Here is a 16,365-nt window from a genome sequence, read left to right as displayed (position 1 = left end):
TATAACTTAATTTTGTGAGAGCTTTACAGATCCTCCTGTACATTACTTTCAATTACGAGAAGGGTTTACTTAGCACATCAATGTGTGTTCTTGTTGTACCTCATTTTCATGTATTGTTGTTAAGAGAAGGGTTTGCCAAGTTCATCCTTGTTGATTTTAGATTTTTCATATAAAAACTGTTATAACAAAATAAATTTGTAAAGTAGTCCGACTGTTTATGTAGTTCATATGTGTTTCTCGTTTCTTAATTTTATATACATTAAACCGTTGGTTTTCCTCTTTGAATGGTTTTACACTAGTAATTTTTGGGGCCCTTTATAGCTTTTTGTTCTGTGTGAGCCAAGGCTCCGTGTTGAAGGCCGTACCTCAACCTATAATGGTTTACTTTTATAAATTGTTACTTGGATGGAGAGTTGTCTCATTGGCACTCATACCACATCTTCTTATATCTAAAATACAAAATCAACTACTTTGTTGGAAATCTCTATCATAATATCATTTTGGTGTAAAAATTCCAATTTAGATTAAAGTTAATGTATGATACAGATTTGCACAGTTCATGCATACATATTATCTGGATATATATCTCAATGCCATCTGTGCGACAACAGCATTTTTATTTTGAGTTAGTTTGAAGCACATACATTTAGTTCTGAATGGCAATGTCTGTAAAAAAGAAACTTTATCTCAGTTAAAAAAATCTTTATTTTTAACCATTGCTGATAGAATTTTTCTCCATGTTAATATCATCTGCTGTCACTGTTCTTATATCATCTTCTTTTATTGTTAAATTATTCAAATCACTACACAGATGATTCTTTGATTCATTGTCTAAACCAATACCAGGAGTCACTCGATTGTCTCTCACATCACCACTGCCTGTCACACCTGCAGTGCCTCTGTCATCATTTGCTGCACCAATGTCCCTCAAATGGCCCCCATCTGATGGTTTAGATAGCTGATCACTCTTCCTCAGTTTACATGCCTCCTCATAAGGGGGATGAATTGGACTTTGTGTTGGGGGATGATACACATATTCTTTACCAGGTTCAAGCTGAAAATGTATTTAAATTTGAATGAATATTTGTTTTGCAATGTGAGCATGTGAACTCAAAACTATCAAAATGAAATATCCATAAAACAAACTATTTTGAATGTTTTTCAGAAATAGAAAAGTACTCATAAGCTGTACAAAACCCATTTTAATATAAGGAGCAGGGCGTAAATGGCTATTTCTATGGTCAAATCCGAAAAGCATTGAAATAAGAGCAAAGGGAAACATTCAGTTCAAAATGCACATAACCAGAGACAACCAATAAATGTGAGACCAAGTGGGTTTAGTAGTCACTCTACTGTAACCGCAGCCTGTCATCATTGGAGTTGTGAGTTTAAATCCCCAACATGATAGGTGCACTTGACTACAATCTTTGTTGACTAGGATTGTTGGTTTTCTTTCTGTAGGTCCATGGTTCAAACAAGTTATCTAATCTCTCACATTGAACAATCAACACTGTTCTAAACTATTTAGCCACACCTTGGTCACCTACAAACTGACCTTGACTAAATAGTAATAGAAACACTGTAGTGGTTAACAACTGTCCCAAATTTGACCATTGATACAAAGACTGTTCTAAAATAACATATGAAGTTAATTCAGTTACTGCAATACCAATTTGAAACTATTATGTACCTCTAGGGGATATGTACGATCTGAATCAAATCCACTTAGATCTCCACAAGCTAAGAATGGTACAATTATTCTGTTTGGTCCTTCTAAATTATTAAAGTCCACATCTGAAAAGTGAAAAAAAGATGACAAAGAAGATACAATGTCCATAGGATACAATTTCCTGTATTCTTGTCTTTCATTTTTGCTAATATGCTGGGTCTATATGCCTGTTTGTGTTTCTTACTTACATATGATGTACACGTGTCTCTGTACTTACCCATCATAGTGTTCTTATGCCATGGTAAATGGTTTTTTTTTTTATATTTGTTTGTTTTTGTACTTTTTAAGATAATAACACAATGTTGACTGCTATATCCCTAATTTTGACATTTTTACCTGTTATGTCTGTTTGATTTGTTCACTCATCATTGTCAGTATATTGGAATTTGATGCAACTGTCATACAAGTGAGAGGTTTACCTAGCCATAAAACCAGGTTTAATCAACAGTTTTCTACATATGAAAATGCCTGTACCAAGTCAGGAATATAACTGTTGTCCATTTGTTCGATGTGTTTGAATTTGTCATTTGATTAGAGACTTTCCATTCAAATTTTCCTTGGAGTTCATTTTTTTGTGATTTCACTTTTTATAACATTATTTCATTTAAAGTTTCATAAACATTCCCTATAATGTCTTGTAGTAAATTATCAGCTTGAAAGACTTTTTTCTAAACACTCAAATGTGAACAGTTTTTCTGTGGTAAAAAGAAATACAACAACGTATGCAGTTGCTACTTACCATACTGATGGTCTAGTAATGGATTTGACATGTTGGGTGCATAACTTACCATACTGATGATCTAGTAATGGATTTGACATGTTGGGTACATAACTTACCATACTGATGGTCTAGTAATGGATTTGACATGTTGGGTACATAGCTTACCATACTGATGATCTAGTAATGGATTTGACATGTTGGGTACATAACCGTCTGGTGGACAATAATTCTGACACACAACAAAGGCCTCTGTAAGAAAAAAAACCATACAGAAATCAATCACAACTTCCTAAAATATGTTCAATGAGTCATATCTGTCAACTTTTGGAGTAACAAATTGTGAGAATTTCCTGTCTCCAGTTCCTTTAAAAATTTATAATGAAGACCTTTCATACATTTTTACAATTAGAACATGTACAGTAAATATATACTTTAGACATCTTAGAATTTGAAAAAAGTCTTTTAATATATATGTTGTAAGCTTAAAAGTATATTTAACTGTAAATTCAGAAAATTTTGCATGCATTTATTATTAGGATTTTGTTATTTTATACTAAAATGCGATTCTATTTTTTGCGATATTGAGAAAAATCCTGCTCAATTCATTACAAATTTTCAAAATGTGAGCTTAAATTATTGCTATTATAACCTTGTCACATTTTTCACAATAATAAAAACATTGCAATAACTTCTGAATTTACAGTTATTAATTTTATTTGGGGTTAAAGTCAACACATTGAGGTTTCAGGATAATATACTAAAAAGAGTCACATGACTGAGCCTAACCAATCACATGACTTTGGATCACATCCTTAAACTAACCTTACCTATGCTAGAATTTCTGCTACTCCTTGGTTTAAAGATTGAGACCAGCGGAAAGAATATTTTCAGTTGTGAATATAATAATGTGACATCTTTTCCTCTAAAAATCTGTAACAGAAAAGTTCAGAAGATGTTGTATCTTAAAAAAACTCAAAATAAAAACCTTTTGATTTTTTTCAAAAAAACAGAGAATGTGTCCCAAGGACACAGATGGTGCCCCCGCTTGCATACAACATTATAAAGGGACATTATAACTGAAGAACTATTAAAGTGACGCTACCCAAATTTGCACTTGATCTTAGTTTTGTGATAAAAATGTAATGTGTATAGTTTTCATAATGTTTGGTTGGGGCAAACTTAAGAACAGAACAGAAACTAAAAATTTTGTAATTTTTTATTTATAAAGAGGCATAACTTGATAATGGTTATTGTGACCCAACTATAATTTAACTTGATCCATGTTTTGTGGTAGTAAGCATTGTGTATAAATTTCTGAACATTTGGTTGAAACAACTCAAGTTGGAGAAAGGAAATTAAAAATATTGCTTTTTTTTATTTATAAAGGGCCCTGGGTATAACTCCAGAATGGTTAAAGTGACCCCACCAAAACTCAAACTTGATCTGTATTTTGAAGTCATAAGCATTGTGTTTAATATAAAAAAAGAAGATGTGGTATGATTGACAATGAGACAACTATCCACAAAAGACCAAAATGACACAGACATTAACAACTATAGGTCACCGTACAGCCTTCAACAATGAGCAAAGCCTATACCGCATAGTCAGCTGTAATAGGCCCCGATAAGACAATGTAAAACAATTCAAACGAGAAAACTAACGGCCTTATTTATGTAAAAAAATGAACGAAAAACAAATATGTAACATTTAAACAAACGACAACCACTTAATTACAGGCTCCTGACTTGGGACAGGCACATACATAAATAATGTGACGGGGTTAAACATGTTAGCGGGATCCCAACCCTCCCCCTAACCTGGGACAGTGGTATAACAGTACAACATAAGAACGAACTACAAAAATCAGTTGAAAAAGGCTTAACTCATCAGATGGACAAAAATACAAGTTGACATGGCCGGGTACTTATACATAACTTTTCGTTGAGTCAAACTTAAGTTAGAAAATGGAACTAAAAATATTGCAATTTTTCCATTTGTAAAGGGACATAACTCTAGAACGGTTAGAGTGATGCCACCAAAATTCAAACTTGATCTACATGTATGTTTTGTGGTAATAAGCATTGTGTATAAGTTTCATAACATTTGGTTGAGGCAAACTGAAGTTAGAGAATAGAAACCAATTTTGGGATGTATGTACGTATGTACCACTACGATGGGGGCATAAACAAATATGCATTAACATGATTAATGACTATTTTAATACTTTCTATGGTTTTATGGCTAATTCTCACCTTTGCAACAAAGTTTCCTCCTTTCTTGAGACAATGTGTTGTTATATTTAGAGCCTGAAATAGAATGTAGATCAAGGTAATTATTAAACATACATATATAAAAAATCAGAAATTATTGGGATGTTTTATTAAGGATTATATACCCTTCTGTTGATTCAATGCTAAACATATGGAAATTTTATAGAAAATCAACAGCCTTTATCCTTGTACTATCATATTTGGCAATTTGATGACTGATAAATATAGGATTATTGCATGCAGTGCTAGCATTGGTTTCCTTAAAACAAGTTTATTAATGTAGTTATTGGTTAAAATAAATAAAAATATGGACCAAATCAAACTTTTAGGGTGCGCTTGAATTTAGTGACTCAGCACGAGTTATTTTGGAATTTACAGGTTGGTTAGAACTTTTTGTAAAAAATAAACACTAGCACATCATAGAAAAGCAAGTGAGTAATTTATGTTTCAAATTTTGTAACAAAAATCTCTGTATTAAAAGCTGTGAATTTTCTATAAAAATCTTGGTTCAATTGCCACAAAGTAAACTTTGTCTATTAAATGCAATGAAACAGTAAATAATAATGCTTTCCATCAAGTTTCCCCCTAGTATATGTACAAAAAAGCCTATCTCTATTATTCATCATATCTGTAGTTTTGATACAATTGATGTTTGAAAAATTCGTACAAAAATGGCTACAGAAGGGGTCATAAACCTTAATGCGAAAAAAGCAAAACAGGGTTATGATCACAATATTTAAAACTTGCAATATGAAATTTTTTATTGAAATTAAACAGGATTTTCTCATTATGGCAAAAATAAAATTTGCATTTTACTCTGAAATGACAAAATCGCTATAATAAATGCAAGCAATAATTTATGAATTTACAGTATATAAACATGTATTAGAATTGATTGGACATTGTGGCATAAATCTACAGTGTGGAAAAATACTTCACAGCAGTGAAATGAAATAATAAGAAGAACTGTGATATTTCAAGGTATTGGGTAAATTGCCCAATGAAGAAAAATAAGTCTGAAAACACATTACTCACTAAAACCTGTTTCTCTAAGCATAAAATTTGTAGTTCTTGGGAAAATGCAAATTTAAGGAAAACAAATGGGACGGATGGAAGTATGGACAGAAGAACTAATGAATGGAAAAGCAAACAAAGGTAAAAACATCATACCCCCTTCTTCAAACTTTCAAACTTTATTAATCAAACTCAGACGCAGTAACTGCGCTACAGGAGCATCACATATGTATCATGTGTATAGTATATTATGATTACAGTATAGAAATTATCTTACATGTATATATTAAACTATATGATTTCAAGTTATTTGAACTTATACAAATGTATTATATATACAAAGTAAATATAGGTAGTAGCATTACTGTATATATATTATAATTATTAACACATATTTCAAAGGTAATACACAAGTTCATGCTTCAACTATGTTTTGAGTGTACTCGATTGGGTTACAGTACGTCTTTGAGTATAATAAATCTACATGTACAGTATACAACTAGAGGCTCTCAAGAGCCTGTATCACTCACCTGATTCTACTTGGGTTTTAGACATCATATAAAAAAAGATAAAATCTGGCTACAAAGTAACAACACTTGGCCAGTACCTCATTAAGAAAGGAACATTTTTGCTATGTTTGCTTTCATTCAATTCAGTGGTTCTCTAAAAGAAGACATTTGTATGTATTTCCCATAGGGTCCTATGTTAAACCAAGTCCCCTGCTGGAAGCCATCTTGGATGATGGATTGGCTACAAAGTAACAACACTTGGTCAGCATGTCATAAGGAACATTCATGCTATGTTTGACTTCATTCCATTCAGTGGTTCTCTAAAAGAAGACATTGTATGTATTTCCCATTGGGTCCTATGTTAAACTTAGTACCCCGCTGGTAGCCATCTTGGATGATGAATCGGCTACAAAGTAGCAACACTTGGTCAGCATGTCATAAGGAACATTCATGCTATGTTTGACTTCATTCAATTCATTGGTTCTCTAAAAGAAGACATTTGTATGTATTTCCCATTGGGTCCTATGTTAAACGAAGTTCTCAGCTGGCGGCCATCTTGGATGATGGATCGGCTACAAAGTAACAACACTTGGTCAGCACCTCATAAGTAACATTCATGCCATGTTTGGTTTCATTCCATTCAGTGGTTCTCTAAAAGAAGTCATTTGTATGCATTTCCCATAGGGTCCTATGTTAAACTAAGTCCCCCGCTGGCGGCCATCTTGGATAATGGATCGGCTACAAAGTAACAACACTTGATCAGCACCTCATAAGGAAAATTCATGCTATGTTTGGTTTTATTCCATTCAATGGTTCTCTAGAAGAAGTTCAAAATGTAAAAAGTTAACGCTGACGACGGACGACGCCAGATGACGGACGCCAAGTGATGAGAAAAATACAAGGGGAGTGATACAATTACAATGCACAATAAATAGGTTGATTGTCGGTGTTTTAACACCTTTTTATTTTGGGAAATTTCATGGCGGTCAGTTTTTATTCCTGGAGGAAGCTGGAGTGCTTGCAGAAAACTGACAATCCCAGTCAATTAAGATTGGATTTGAGTGCACCTGCAAGTGCAGGGTTCAAACTCTCAACCTCAGTGTTGACTGGCAAGTGATTACAGTAGTAGAACTACTAGGTCAGTTGGCCACCGAGGCCCCCTACAATAAATTGATATTAGATTATTAGTTTAACATATTTTACTTATCAACTTATACATGTGTTAATTGATTTCTTTCATCCATTTATTCAAGAATTTGCAAACATTTTCAAAGTGTATTTTTTTTTATACTTACTGCTAGTAATAATTGAGCCTGTATATACTCATCTATATCATGTAACCCTGTCACTGAAACAAAAACAAAAATTCAGCTTAATATTTTTTTTCATTTTTTTTCTGATTCAGAATACTTTATTTTGCATAGGTTGACAAAGGGAGGTAACTTAAGTTCTCTGTACTGATTTTAACAAGTCAACAGAAGAATCGATCTTGTACATATTTGAAATCACACCCCTCAATATTTGGAATCTTCTATTGAATTTATTCAAACTAATAAAATCAGTTTATTCTGTGTAAGTGGATAAGGGGAGATAACTTGAATTATCAACTAAGTTTATATGCCCAAGACATATACATGTATAGCACAGGGGACATAAAGTTTTACCCTTGTCTGTCTTTAACGTCCCTAATTTGGTATCATTTTCTAACTTTTTTAATAATACTTGTGGTCATTAGCTTGTATAATTAAAGGGAAAAGAAGCCTAAATAAAATCATGGATGAGAAAAGCTTCCTTTTAATTTTTTTGACAGGTGAGCCAAACATTTGCCAATTCCAGACTTTGAGCATTGGCTATCATATGGCTTGCCATTTAAAACTCCTTTGCAATATTCAAGTTTTCACATAGTAAAAATTCTAATAATTGCCTCACACATAAATACTATTTGAGCCTCAAAAATACTATATTCATTTTTGTTATCTAAAAACAATGATAAACAGCGCCACCTACCATCAGGAGCTCCATCACAGACCACAAGGTCAGCATAATCACCTTCAAAATGGGATATTATCTTCTGAGCTGTTGATTTCTACAAAACAAAATGATATGAGTTTTAAACATAGATGTGATAAAAAATGTAAATACTCCTGATTACCTCCCATTGACAAGAAACAAATTAAAAAAACTCAGTTAGAAACTAACACTTTAGAAGTATGTTTTAAATCCGTACATTTTTTCTTCAATTATATATGCTTCAACAAGTATAAAACATAGTGGACTGTTAAACAAATGCATGTATATTTTAAGTCACTTCATTTGTCAAGTATGTCCGTATCTTTTTAAAAACAATGTTATAATTATAACAGTTTACTAGAACACCCCCTTGATATCGCGGGTCCATGACTGAATTAAAGTATATAACTATGCGTAAGCCTTATTTTAGTATTGGTATTGTCATCTGATAAAGTCGTGCCGATTATAAGATACACAGTTTTCTCTGCTTTCAAATCTTTCTGTTTGAACCTGTCGACCTGGAACTTTTCAATTATTGGTAATATTCAGGTCCTGGAATTGAGTATTTTTTAATCAACAGCATTGTCCAATAAAGTTCAAATGTTTGATTCGCTGTTTTGTGTCATGCCCGCTAACAAATTGAAAACTGTACCTATACGCCTTAGTCCAAATTTTTAGTATTCGTATTGTTATCTTAGAAAGTTTTACTAATTAAAAAACTACAATAGGGAACAATTTGACAATGATTGAATTTAGTTGTGTCGACTTTGTGATTATGACCGGTGTATATAGTAAAATCAAATACACCATTTGGTTGTGCACCTGTTAGATACGGAACGTACAGATAAGGTAATGGGTAACAGGTGAATATACTTTTGGTATCGGTACCGGATTCAACCCGGAACTTGTTAATTATTGGCAATATTAATTATGTGGAAAACAAAAGGGTCTGGAGTGGTGTAATTTTTAATCTACACAATTGTCCTATATTAGCTATATATAAAGTTGAATTCTTTGATATGTCGTTTTTACCTGATGCCGGCTGATAAATTGGACCTCGTAATTTTAGTATTATAGATATGTTCTTATCTTTGACTGTGCTTTTTGCTATCTATCAAAACTACTGTGTTTTTTTCCATCTATCCAAACCCTTCCTAATAGTAATATTTTTTTTCATCTGTACATAAATACATCTGCATCCTGTACCTTGGTTATGTCCCCTTGAATTTGAATCACACCAGGGATTGGTGCCATAGCCTGCAGATCTACTGCAACTATCTTAACATTGTCAGGTTTCTCTTTCTCTTCTCTGTAATTTACAAATTATCAAAATCAAATAAATATTGATGCATATAAATATATTTAATCATAAACATCACACATTTTTTAAAGATGAATATTATTAGATGCCATTTTTTCTAGCAAAGCATTATATTTTGACCAAAACAAAAATCCTTTATGGGTAACTATCAACCTTTACCTCCTTTATATATATATATATGTTTGCTTAAATTGTTAAAATCCCTAAAATCCTTAATGAAGAACAAGAAGTTGAGAAAAAATAATTGTTTTTGTCTGTCTGTCATCATGATCATGTGTCTGCGTGATCATTACATTTTTTACACAATCTTTACAGACATATCTCTCTTCAGAAAACAATGCCTATAACTCTTTATCAGTCCATGCGAATTTTACATGTTATTTTGTTAAGTTCACTTATGGTATAGACACACTTGCATTGTTAAAGACCCTACTTTTTCCTTTTAATTTGTGTTTTTTTTCACTTTATATTTTGTTGGGTTTCCACAAATTATTAAAACCAACATGGATATCTATAAATATACTTGCATTAGCTTCTTTGCCAAAACTTGACTCCAACTTCCTGGAGCAGCACACAAATCTACAACTTTGTTCACACCTAAAACATTGAAGGAATGACTGTAATATTTTTTCTGTCTATGAAGAAATAACATAAAAAATTTGGTGCACACTGAATAACGCACGTAGCAGATTATTTAACAGTGTGCACTACATTTTTTATGTTATTTCGAATAGACAGAAAAAATATTACAGTCATGACAGTCATTTCTTATAATTTGATTCTAAATTCCATTTTAAACCGAAGAAAACCATGAAAAAACGTTGATGACGTCACGGTCACATGACTAAATTATGTCTATGGGCTCATAACAAAACGTCAGCCAATCAGAAGACGTGTTACATCCAAAATTAAATTATAAATATTCAAGTTTAATTGGACAGGTGAAGATATGTATACATTGTACAAGTAATAAAACCTGGCTTACATTTTTGCACATGTTGAGACGCAAGATTTGTTCAGATCAGATGAGTGTTCAGATGAAGAAAAAACAAGTGAAACTGCGAGCTACTGCTCACTGATGATACCCCCGCCGCAAGTGGATAATATTAATAGTGTAAAAATATGCAAGTGTTCGGTAAACAGGAAGTTGTCGAGTGATGAATCTGAAAACGCATCACACGTTATAGTTGACTTATAAAAATCCTGAAACCAAATTTCAGAAATCCTTGTATTGTAGTTCCTGAGAAAAATGTGACGAAAATTTTTAACTTGGTTATCATGTGTAGAATCATACAAGTGTTCGGTAAACAGGAAGTAGTCGAGTGATGAATCTGAAAACGCATCACACGGTATAGCTGACTTATATAAATCCTGAAACCAAATTTCAGAAATCCTTGTATTGTAGTTCCTGAGAAAAATGTGACGAAAATTTTCAACTTGGCTATCATGTGTAAAATCATACAAGTGTTCGGTAAACAGGAAGTTGTTGAGTGATGAATCTGAAAACGCATCACACGGTATAGCTGACTTATATAAATCCTGAAACCAAATTTCAGAAATCCTTGTATTGTAGTTCCTGAGAAAAATGTAACGAAAATTTTCAACTTGGCTATCATGTGTAAAATCAGACAAGTGTTCGGTAAACAGGAAGTTGTCAAGTGATGAATCTGAAAACGCATCACACGGTGTGGCTGACATATATAAATGTTGATACCAAATTACAGAAAGGGTGGATGTGTAGTTCCTGAGAAAAATGTGACGAAAGTTTCATGGGACGGACTGACTGACTGACTGACTGACGGACTGATGGATGGACGGACTGACAGACAGAGGTAAAACAGTATACCCCCCCTTTTTTAAAGCGGGGGTATAAAAATTTACTAAAGGCCATCAATTATATATAAAAGGGATATTGACCATTATATTAATAATGAGACAGCAACCCAAAAATAAAATGGTGTAAGATACCATCTCAGGGGTCTTTTTTATTATCTCAAATTACCTGATACATGTATTTCATTCTAAGAATCTTAAAAGGATTCTAAGAATCTGGTCAAAAATGTTTCCCATCATGGACATAATAAAATGAAAAATGTTTTTTCAAGAGTATTGAGTAGATTCAAAATTTAAAGTTCGGTGAATGTGTATTTAAAAAAAAAATAATTATTGGATCATGAATGATTATTTTAGCAATATCTAGAGAATAAATTAAAACATAAGGAAGTTGTTTGTAAGGGACTCTCATTGGCAATTTAATTTAGATCATTAAAACACCTTTGTGATAAAAAAAACCCAAACTTTTTAGATTTAAATTATACCATTAAATAAACTATAATCTTCATTAATTTGCAGTAGTTTGAAGGCACTCCTTGCTCTCCAACCCTCTTCTTTAGCCAGTCTGTAGTAAACATCCCGCTTGTCCTTGCTTGACCGTCCCATTTCTTTGATTTCTAATTTGGTTGTCAATGATTCCTAACCTTCTACAATAAAATACTCTATAAATAATGAATTGAAAAATATATGAGAGTTTTTATCAACAAAATCTTCACAACTTTAGAATGTGCAGAAGCAAATGTATACAGCACAACTTAACATATTTCTTCTTCTACTAAAATATTTATATTCTCATGAATACAACTTTTTTTAATGGAGTTCTTAATTTCATTTCTTGTGTGATTAGATGGTCAATAATATACAATTATGGCCCGTTGAGAAGGTGAATATCCAAAATTGTCAACACGAGAAGGTTATTTCAATGAGGGCGCAGCCCGAAGTGAAATAACTTTTAATGGTTGACAATTTTGGATATTCATCAATTCTAAGGGGCCACAATTGTTTTATTATACCGAACTAACAGTGGAAAGGCCTTTCGAACACTTTCTACATTTTTTAAACTTTACATAACAAAGTCAAAGACAAGCTGACGTTTGGAAACAGTTTGTGTTCTAGAATTTTAAACAACAAAGGTAGAATATTTTTGTAAAATATCGATGGCCCTGAAAAGGACCGTTACTCTATAAGAGCTATCATCAGCTGCTGGCACTCTATTTATGTCCGAAGCCTTTATTTCCTCGTCTCTCGGTGGACTTCCAGTGTAACGTGAACGCTGCCATTTTGTTTATTTACGTCTGTGACGTCATTTTCATGGAAGATAACTCAAGTACAAATTAACAATCTCAAAAGGTTATTCGCCGGTGAATAATAATTTTGCAATTGAATGAAAAATAACTGAATTATTCCATGTCACGTGATAACCATGATAACATTTCACCCATTAGAATTGTTTAAAATATATGTAAGGTATAATAATATACAATTATGGCCCAATGAAAAGGTGAATATCCAAAATTATCAATATGAGAAGATTATTTCAATGAGGGCGCAACTTTTAATGGTTGACAATTTTGGATATTCATCGATTCTAAGGGGCCACAATTGTTTTATTATACCGAACTAAAAGTGGAAGGGCCTTTTTAAACACTTAATATATTTTTTACTAACAAAGTAAACAAACACAAGCTGACGTTTAAAAATACCTCAGGAAAATACATGGGAGAAAACTCGAGTGCAAATCTAGACACTCAAAAGGTTATTCGCTGGTGAATTTTATGGTTATTCACTGCTGTAGTAAATTTGAAGGGTTATTCGTCCTCCTTTGCAATTAAATGAAAATTAACTGAATTATTCCATGTCACGTGATAAGGTGTTATCCAACAGAATTGTTTGTAATATATATGTAAGGTATAATAATGTTCATGATTACTGTTAACTTGTATTGAGAAAGCTAATTTGGTAGTATTGGGTCAGATGGGTTGTATTTATACTAGCTTTGGTGTAGTTACTAAATATTCTAGTAATCGTTTTGCGTTTGGAATAGTGCACTTAGATTGTATGATTGTGTGAGCTGGTGATATTGCTTTAATGTGACAAGTTTGGTGACTGTTTGAATGAAATGCTTTTGATCATCAAGTCAATATTAATATTTTATTTTGTCAAAATAATTCTTAAAACTCTAAAAAGAAACAGTTAAAAAAATGGTTTTGTCTTTAGAATTTAACTTACTTTGTTGTAAAACAGTAAAATCTTATTATCTTTATCATTTTTGTTTATTCTAAAACTGAAAATACAATAAAATCTTAAAATCTATTTCAAAAAAGCAATTTACAAATTAAACACATTAAGAAATTATTTAAGCAAAACCTCTAACAAATGAACAAGGGTGCAATCAAGAAAGCAGACCATCAAGAATGGTAGTCCAAATAATTATGATGTCTTGAAAGGCTATTATATTTTTTTTCTTTGGCGCCTTACGTCGATGTAAGGCGTCTTGGACATTTGTTGGGCAGATCTACATAATACTATCATGACTATCAACCTGTTCAACTTGATTTTTGACTGAAAAAAATACATACAACTGTAACTACCTATTACAACTATGATTTTTTTTTTAAATGTTGAAATATCCTGTTTACTTATGAGATGAGACTTTTTCTCAGAGCACTAATTCAAAATCATATTTTTATCACACTAAGTATACCATGTGACAAATGCCACACTAAGTTTTAACATGTATTAAAATATCTGTAAAAAATATACGATGGCATACATGTAAATGCTGAATTTAGAGTGTTATAATTTGCTTGAATTTACTAAATAATAACTTGCATAATCAAAAAAGCTTTTATTTTATCTTATCTAAATTGAATGAAATAAAATATAGAAATATGATAAAACTATTAGCCATTATTTTATATAATTAACAATAATTGTTTGTATAATATGAGTTAAGTACATTAATCTTTTGTTTATTTGTACAAGTATAGTAATTATTTTTAACTTGTTGTTTATTGATTTCACAATTATATTCTATAATCTTTTTGAGTTTATTTAATCTCCCTTTGATCTCCAATATCAGGGATGATTCCAGGTGTTTACAAATGGGTCCCTTGAATATCAAATTGGGAATTTTTATCCCAATTGGGAATTTTTATCCCAATTGGGAATTTTTTATGCATACAATCTAAGACGAAATAATATATCATTTTCCTGTAAAAACAGAAAATGAATATTAAGTTAATTTCTTCTGTACACTGATTGAAGAAATTATTTGATTCAGACCAGGGAAGTTGTAATACATGAATATCATTGCATATGATGCACTATCATCTTAACTTTGGTAAACGAGGCCTATTACAAAAAACATATATACCACAAGTACCAGCTAACATTAACCTATGGCAGGTCGTTTAGCTATTTATTCGAATTTCAAATTATCTCATAATATATACGATATCTCATATAATATATAAGATTTATTTAAGATATCTTAAAGTATATGAAATATCTTATAAATATGTTTTGTATAAGATATCTTATATAGTTCATTGGATTTCATATTAAGAAAATTATATGAGATACATGTATCTTATAAACTACATGTATAAGACATCTCATAAATTATTTCAGATATCTCGTGAACTATATAAGATATCTTATAAACTTTATAAGATATCTTTCAAACTATATCAAATATCTAATGAACTATTATATAAGATATGTTATAAAGTTTATGAGATATCTTGAAGTTAGATTAAATAGCAAAACGGCTTGCCATATTAACCAGTGAAAAATATTTAAATGTATTTCAAATAGAACTTGCCAATTGTTGAATTAAGAAAAGCAATTACAAAAGTATATATATATATATGCTTAATTGATAAGTTATTTAAAGCAGTTGAACCAGTGAACTTTAAAATTATTTGGATCATTTTCATATCTTTTGAAACAGTTCTATAATGATGACATCGTATTTCAGGGAGGGGGGGGGGGGGGGTTCTCATTTTCATGAATGGTCTATCATCAACATTATTTTCAAAAACGCTCAAACTTTTGTCTTTTGCGGAAAAAAGAGCTAAATATAAAATAATTTCTTTTACAAAACAAGTTTTAATCAACATAACCGGCTCTGTTGGGCGATCTGCTTTTACCATTCAAATTCATTCATCAATGGTATATAAAATTTGCTCTTTGCTGAGGTCTGTTTTGACACCCATTTTGACAAAAAGCATATTTTTGATCAACCTGCTGAGCGATCTACTTTAACGAGACCACATACTCTCATAACATTTTAACTTCAATTGAATCAGGCCGCTAAAATTGTTTACCTCATGTTGACATAATTAAATCATTGTTAATAAAATGCGATCATAGTCAGCATTTTTATCCGGATTTTACTGTTTTGACGATTAACTATGAAAAATTATAGTTGCCAGAAATACCGATTTTTTTTTTTATTTTCCTGAATTGGAAATTTATATTGACAAACATTTTTTTTGGGGCCGCTGGCCCATTTAAGGGCCGTTAAGCGGCCCTAAACTATATAGTGGAATCATCCCTGAATATCTAATTTTTTTTGCATTATGCCCTTTAAAGTATAGTCAAAAATACAACTACTATACTGGTATATCAGTAATGTACCAGTATTGCTGTATTTTTTTTTTTTAAGTTACAATACTGGTACAAAATTTTCAAAATTTCCACAATACTAGTATACCAGTATTGTGATCACCAACTACAGGAGATCCAATAATGTCACCACCTTAATAATAGCATATCAAGGAGTGATGATACGTATAGTGAAGAACCAAAGGGATGTAACAGTTACATTTTTGGGGGTCTGGAAAAACATATCTTGAACAACATTCAAGTTCATTTTGTTTCTTAATCGAGAGATTTTGTACCCGGTCACTAAAGCGCAGAACTAACCCAAATACGGAACTTCTTTAGTTTTA

At 31.7% G+C, this 16,365-nt stretch overlaps 1 protein-coding gene across 1 annotated transcript; it reads right to left on the bottom strand.

Annotated features, from left to right (window-relative positions):
* Positions 1-681: 681 nt before the first annotated feature.
* LOC143057275 (tRNA (cytidine(32)/guanosine(34)-2'-O)-methyltransferase-like) lies at positions 682-16,351 on the bottom strand. Its single transcript, XM_076230554.1, has 11 exons — positions 16,239-16,351; positions 11,893-12,054; positions 10,102-10,171; positions 9,460-9,562; positions 8,251-8,329; positions 7,539-7,591; positions 4,703-4,756; positions 3,278-3,380; positions 2,616-2,699; positions 1,691-1,794; positions 682-1,054 (listed from the first exon to the last, which is right to left on the bottom strand). The coding sequence occupies exons 2-11, from the start codon at positions 12,011-12,013 to the stop codon at positions 710-712; spliced, it is 1,116 nt and encodes a 371-aa protein (XP_076086669.1). The 5' UTR covers positions 12,014-12,054; positions 16,239-16,351; the 3' UTR covers positions 682-709.
* Between the last annotated feature and the right edge of the window lie 14 nt (positions 16,352-16,365).

The sequence above is a fragment of the Mytilus galloprovincialis genome, chromosome 13 (assembly GCF_965363235.1).
Source record: "Mytilus galloprovincialis chromosome 13, xbMytGall1.hap1.1, whole genome shotgun sequence".
Lineage (NCBI taxonomy): Eukaryota > Metazoa > Mollusca > Bivalvia > Mytilida > Mytilidae > Mytilus > Mytilus galloprovincialis.
The sequence above is the reverse complement of the archived record's forward strand: the minus strand, read 5'-3'. Positions and strand labels throughout refer to the sequence as shown.

Bases quoted from the DNA above. Each gene is read 5' to 3' on its own strand.
- LOC143057275 (XM_076230554.1), bottom strand. From the start codon at position 12,013: ATGGGACGGTCAAGCAAGGACAAGCGGGATGTTTACTACAGACTGGCT. The intron at 2,700-3,277 runs GTAAGGTTAGTT...TTTTTCTTACAG, and splicing joins TAGCAGAAATTCTAGCATAG to AGGCCTTTGTTGTGTGTCAG. The intron at 1,795-2,615 runs GTAAGCTATGTA...TTCACTTTTCAG, and splicing joins ATTACTAGATCATCAGTATG to ATGTGGACTTTAATAATTTA.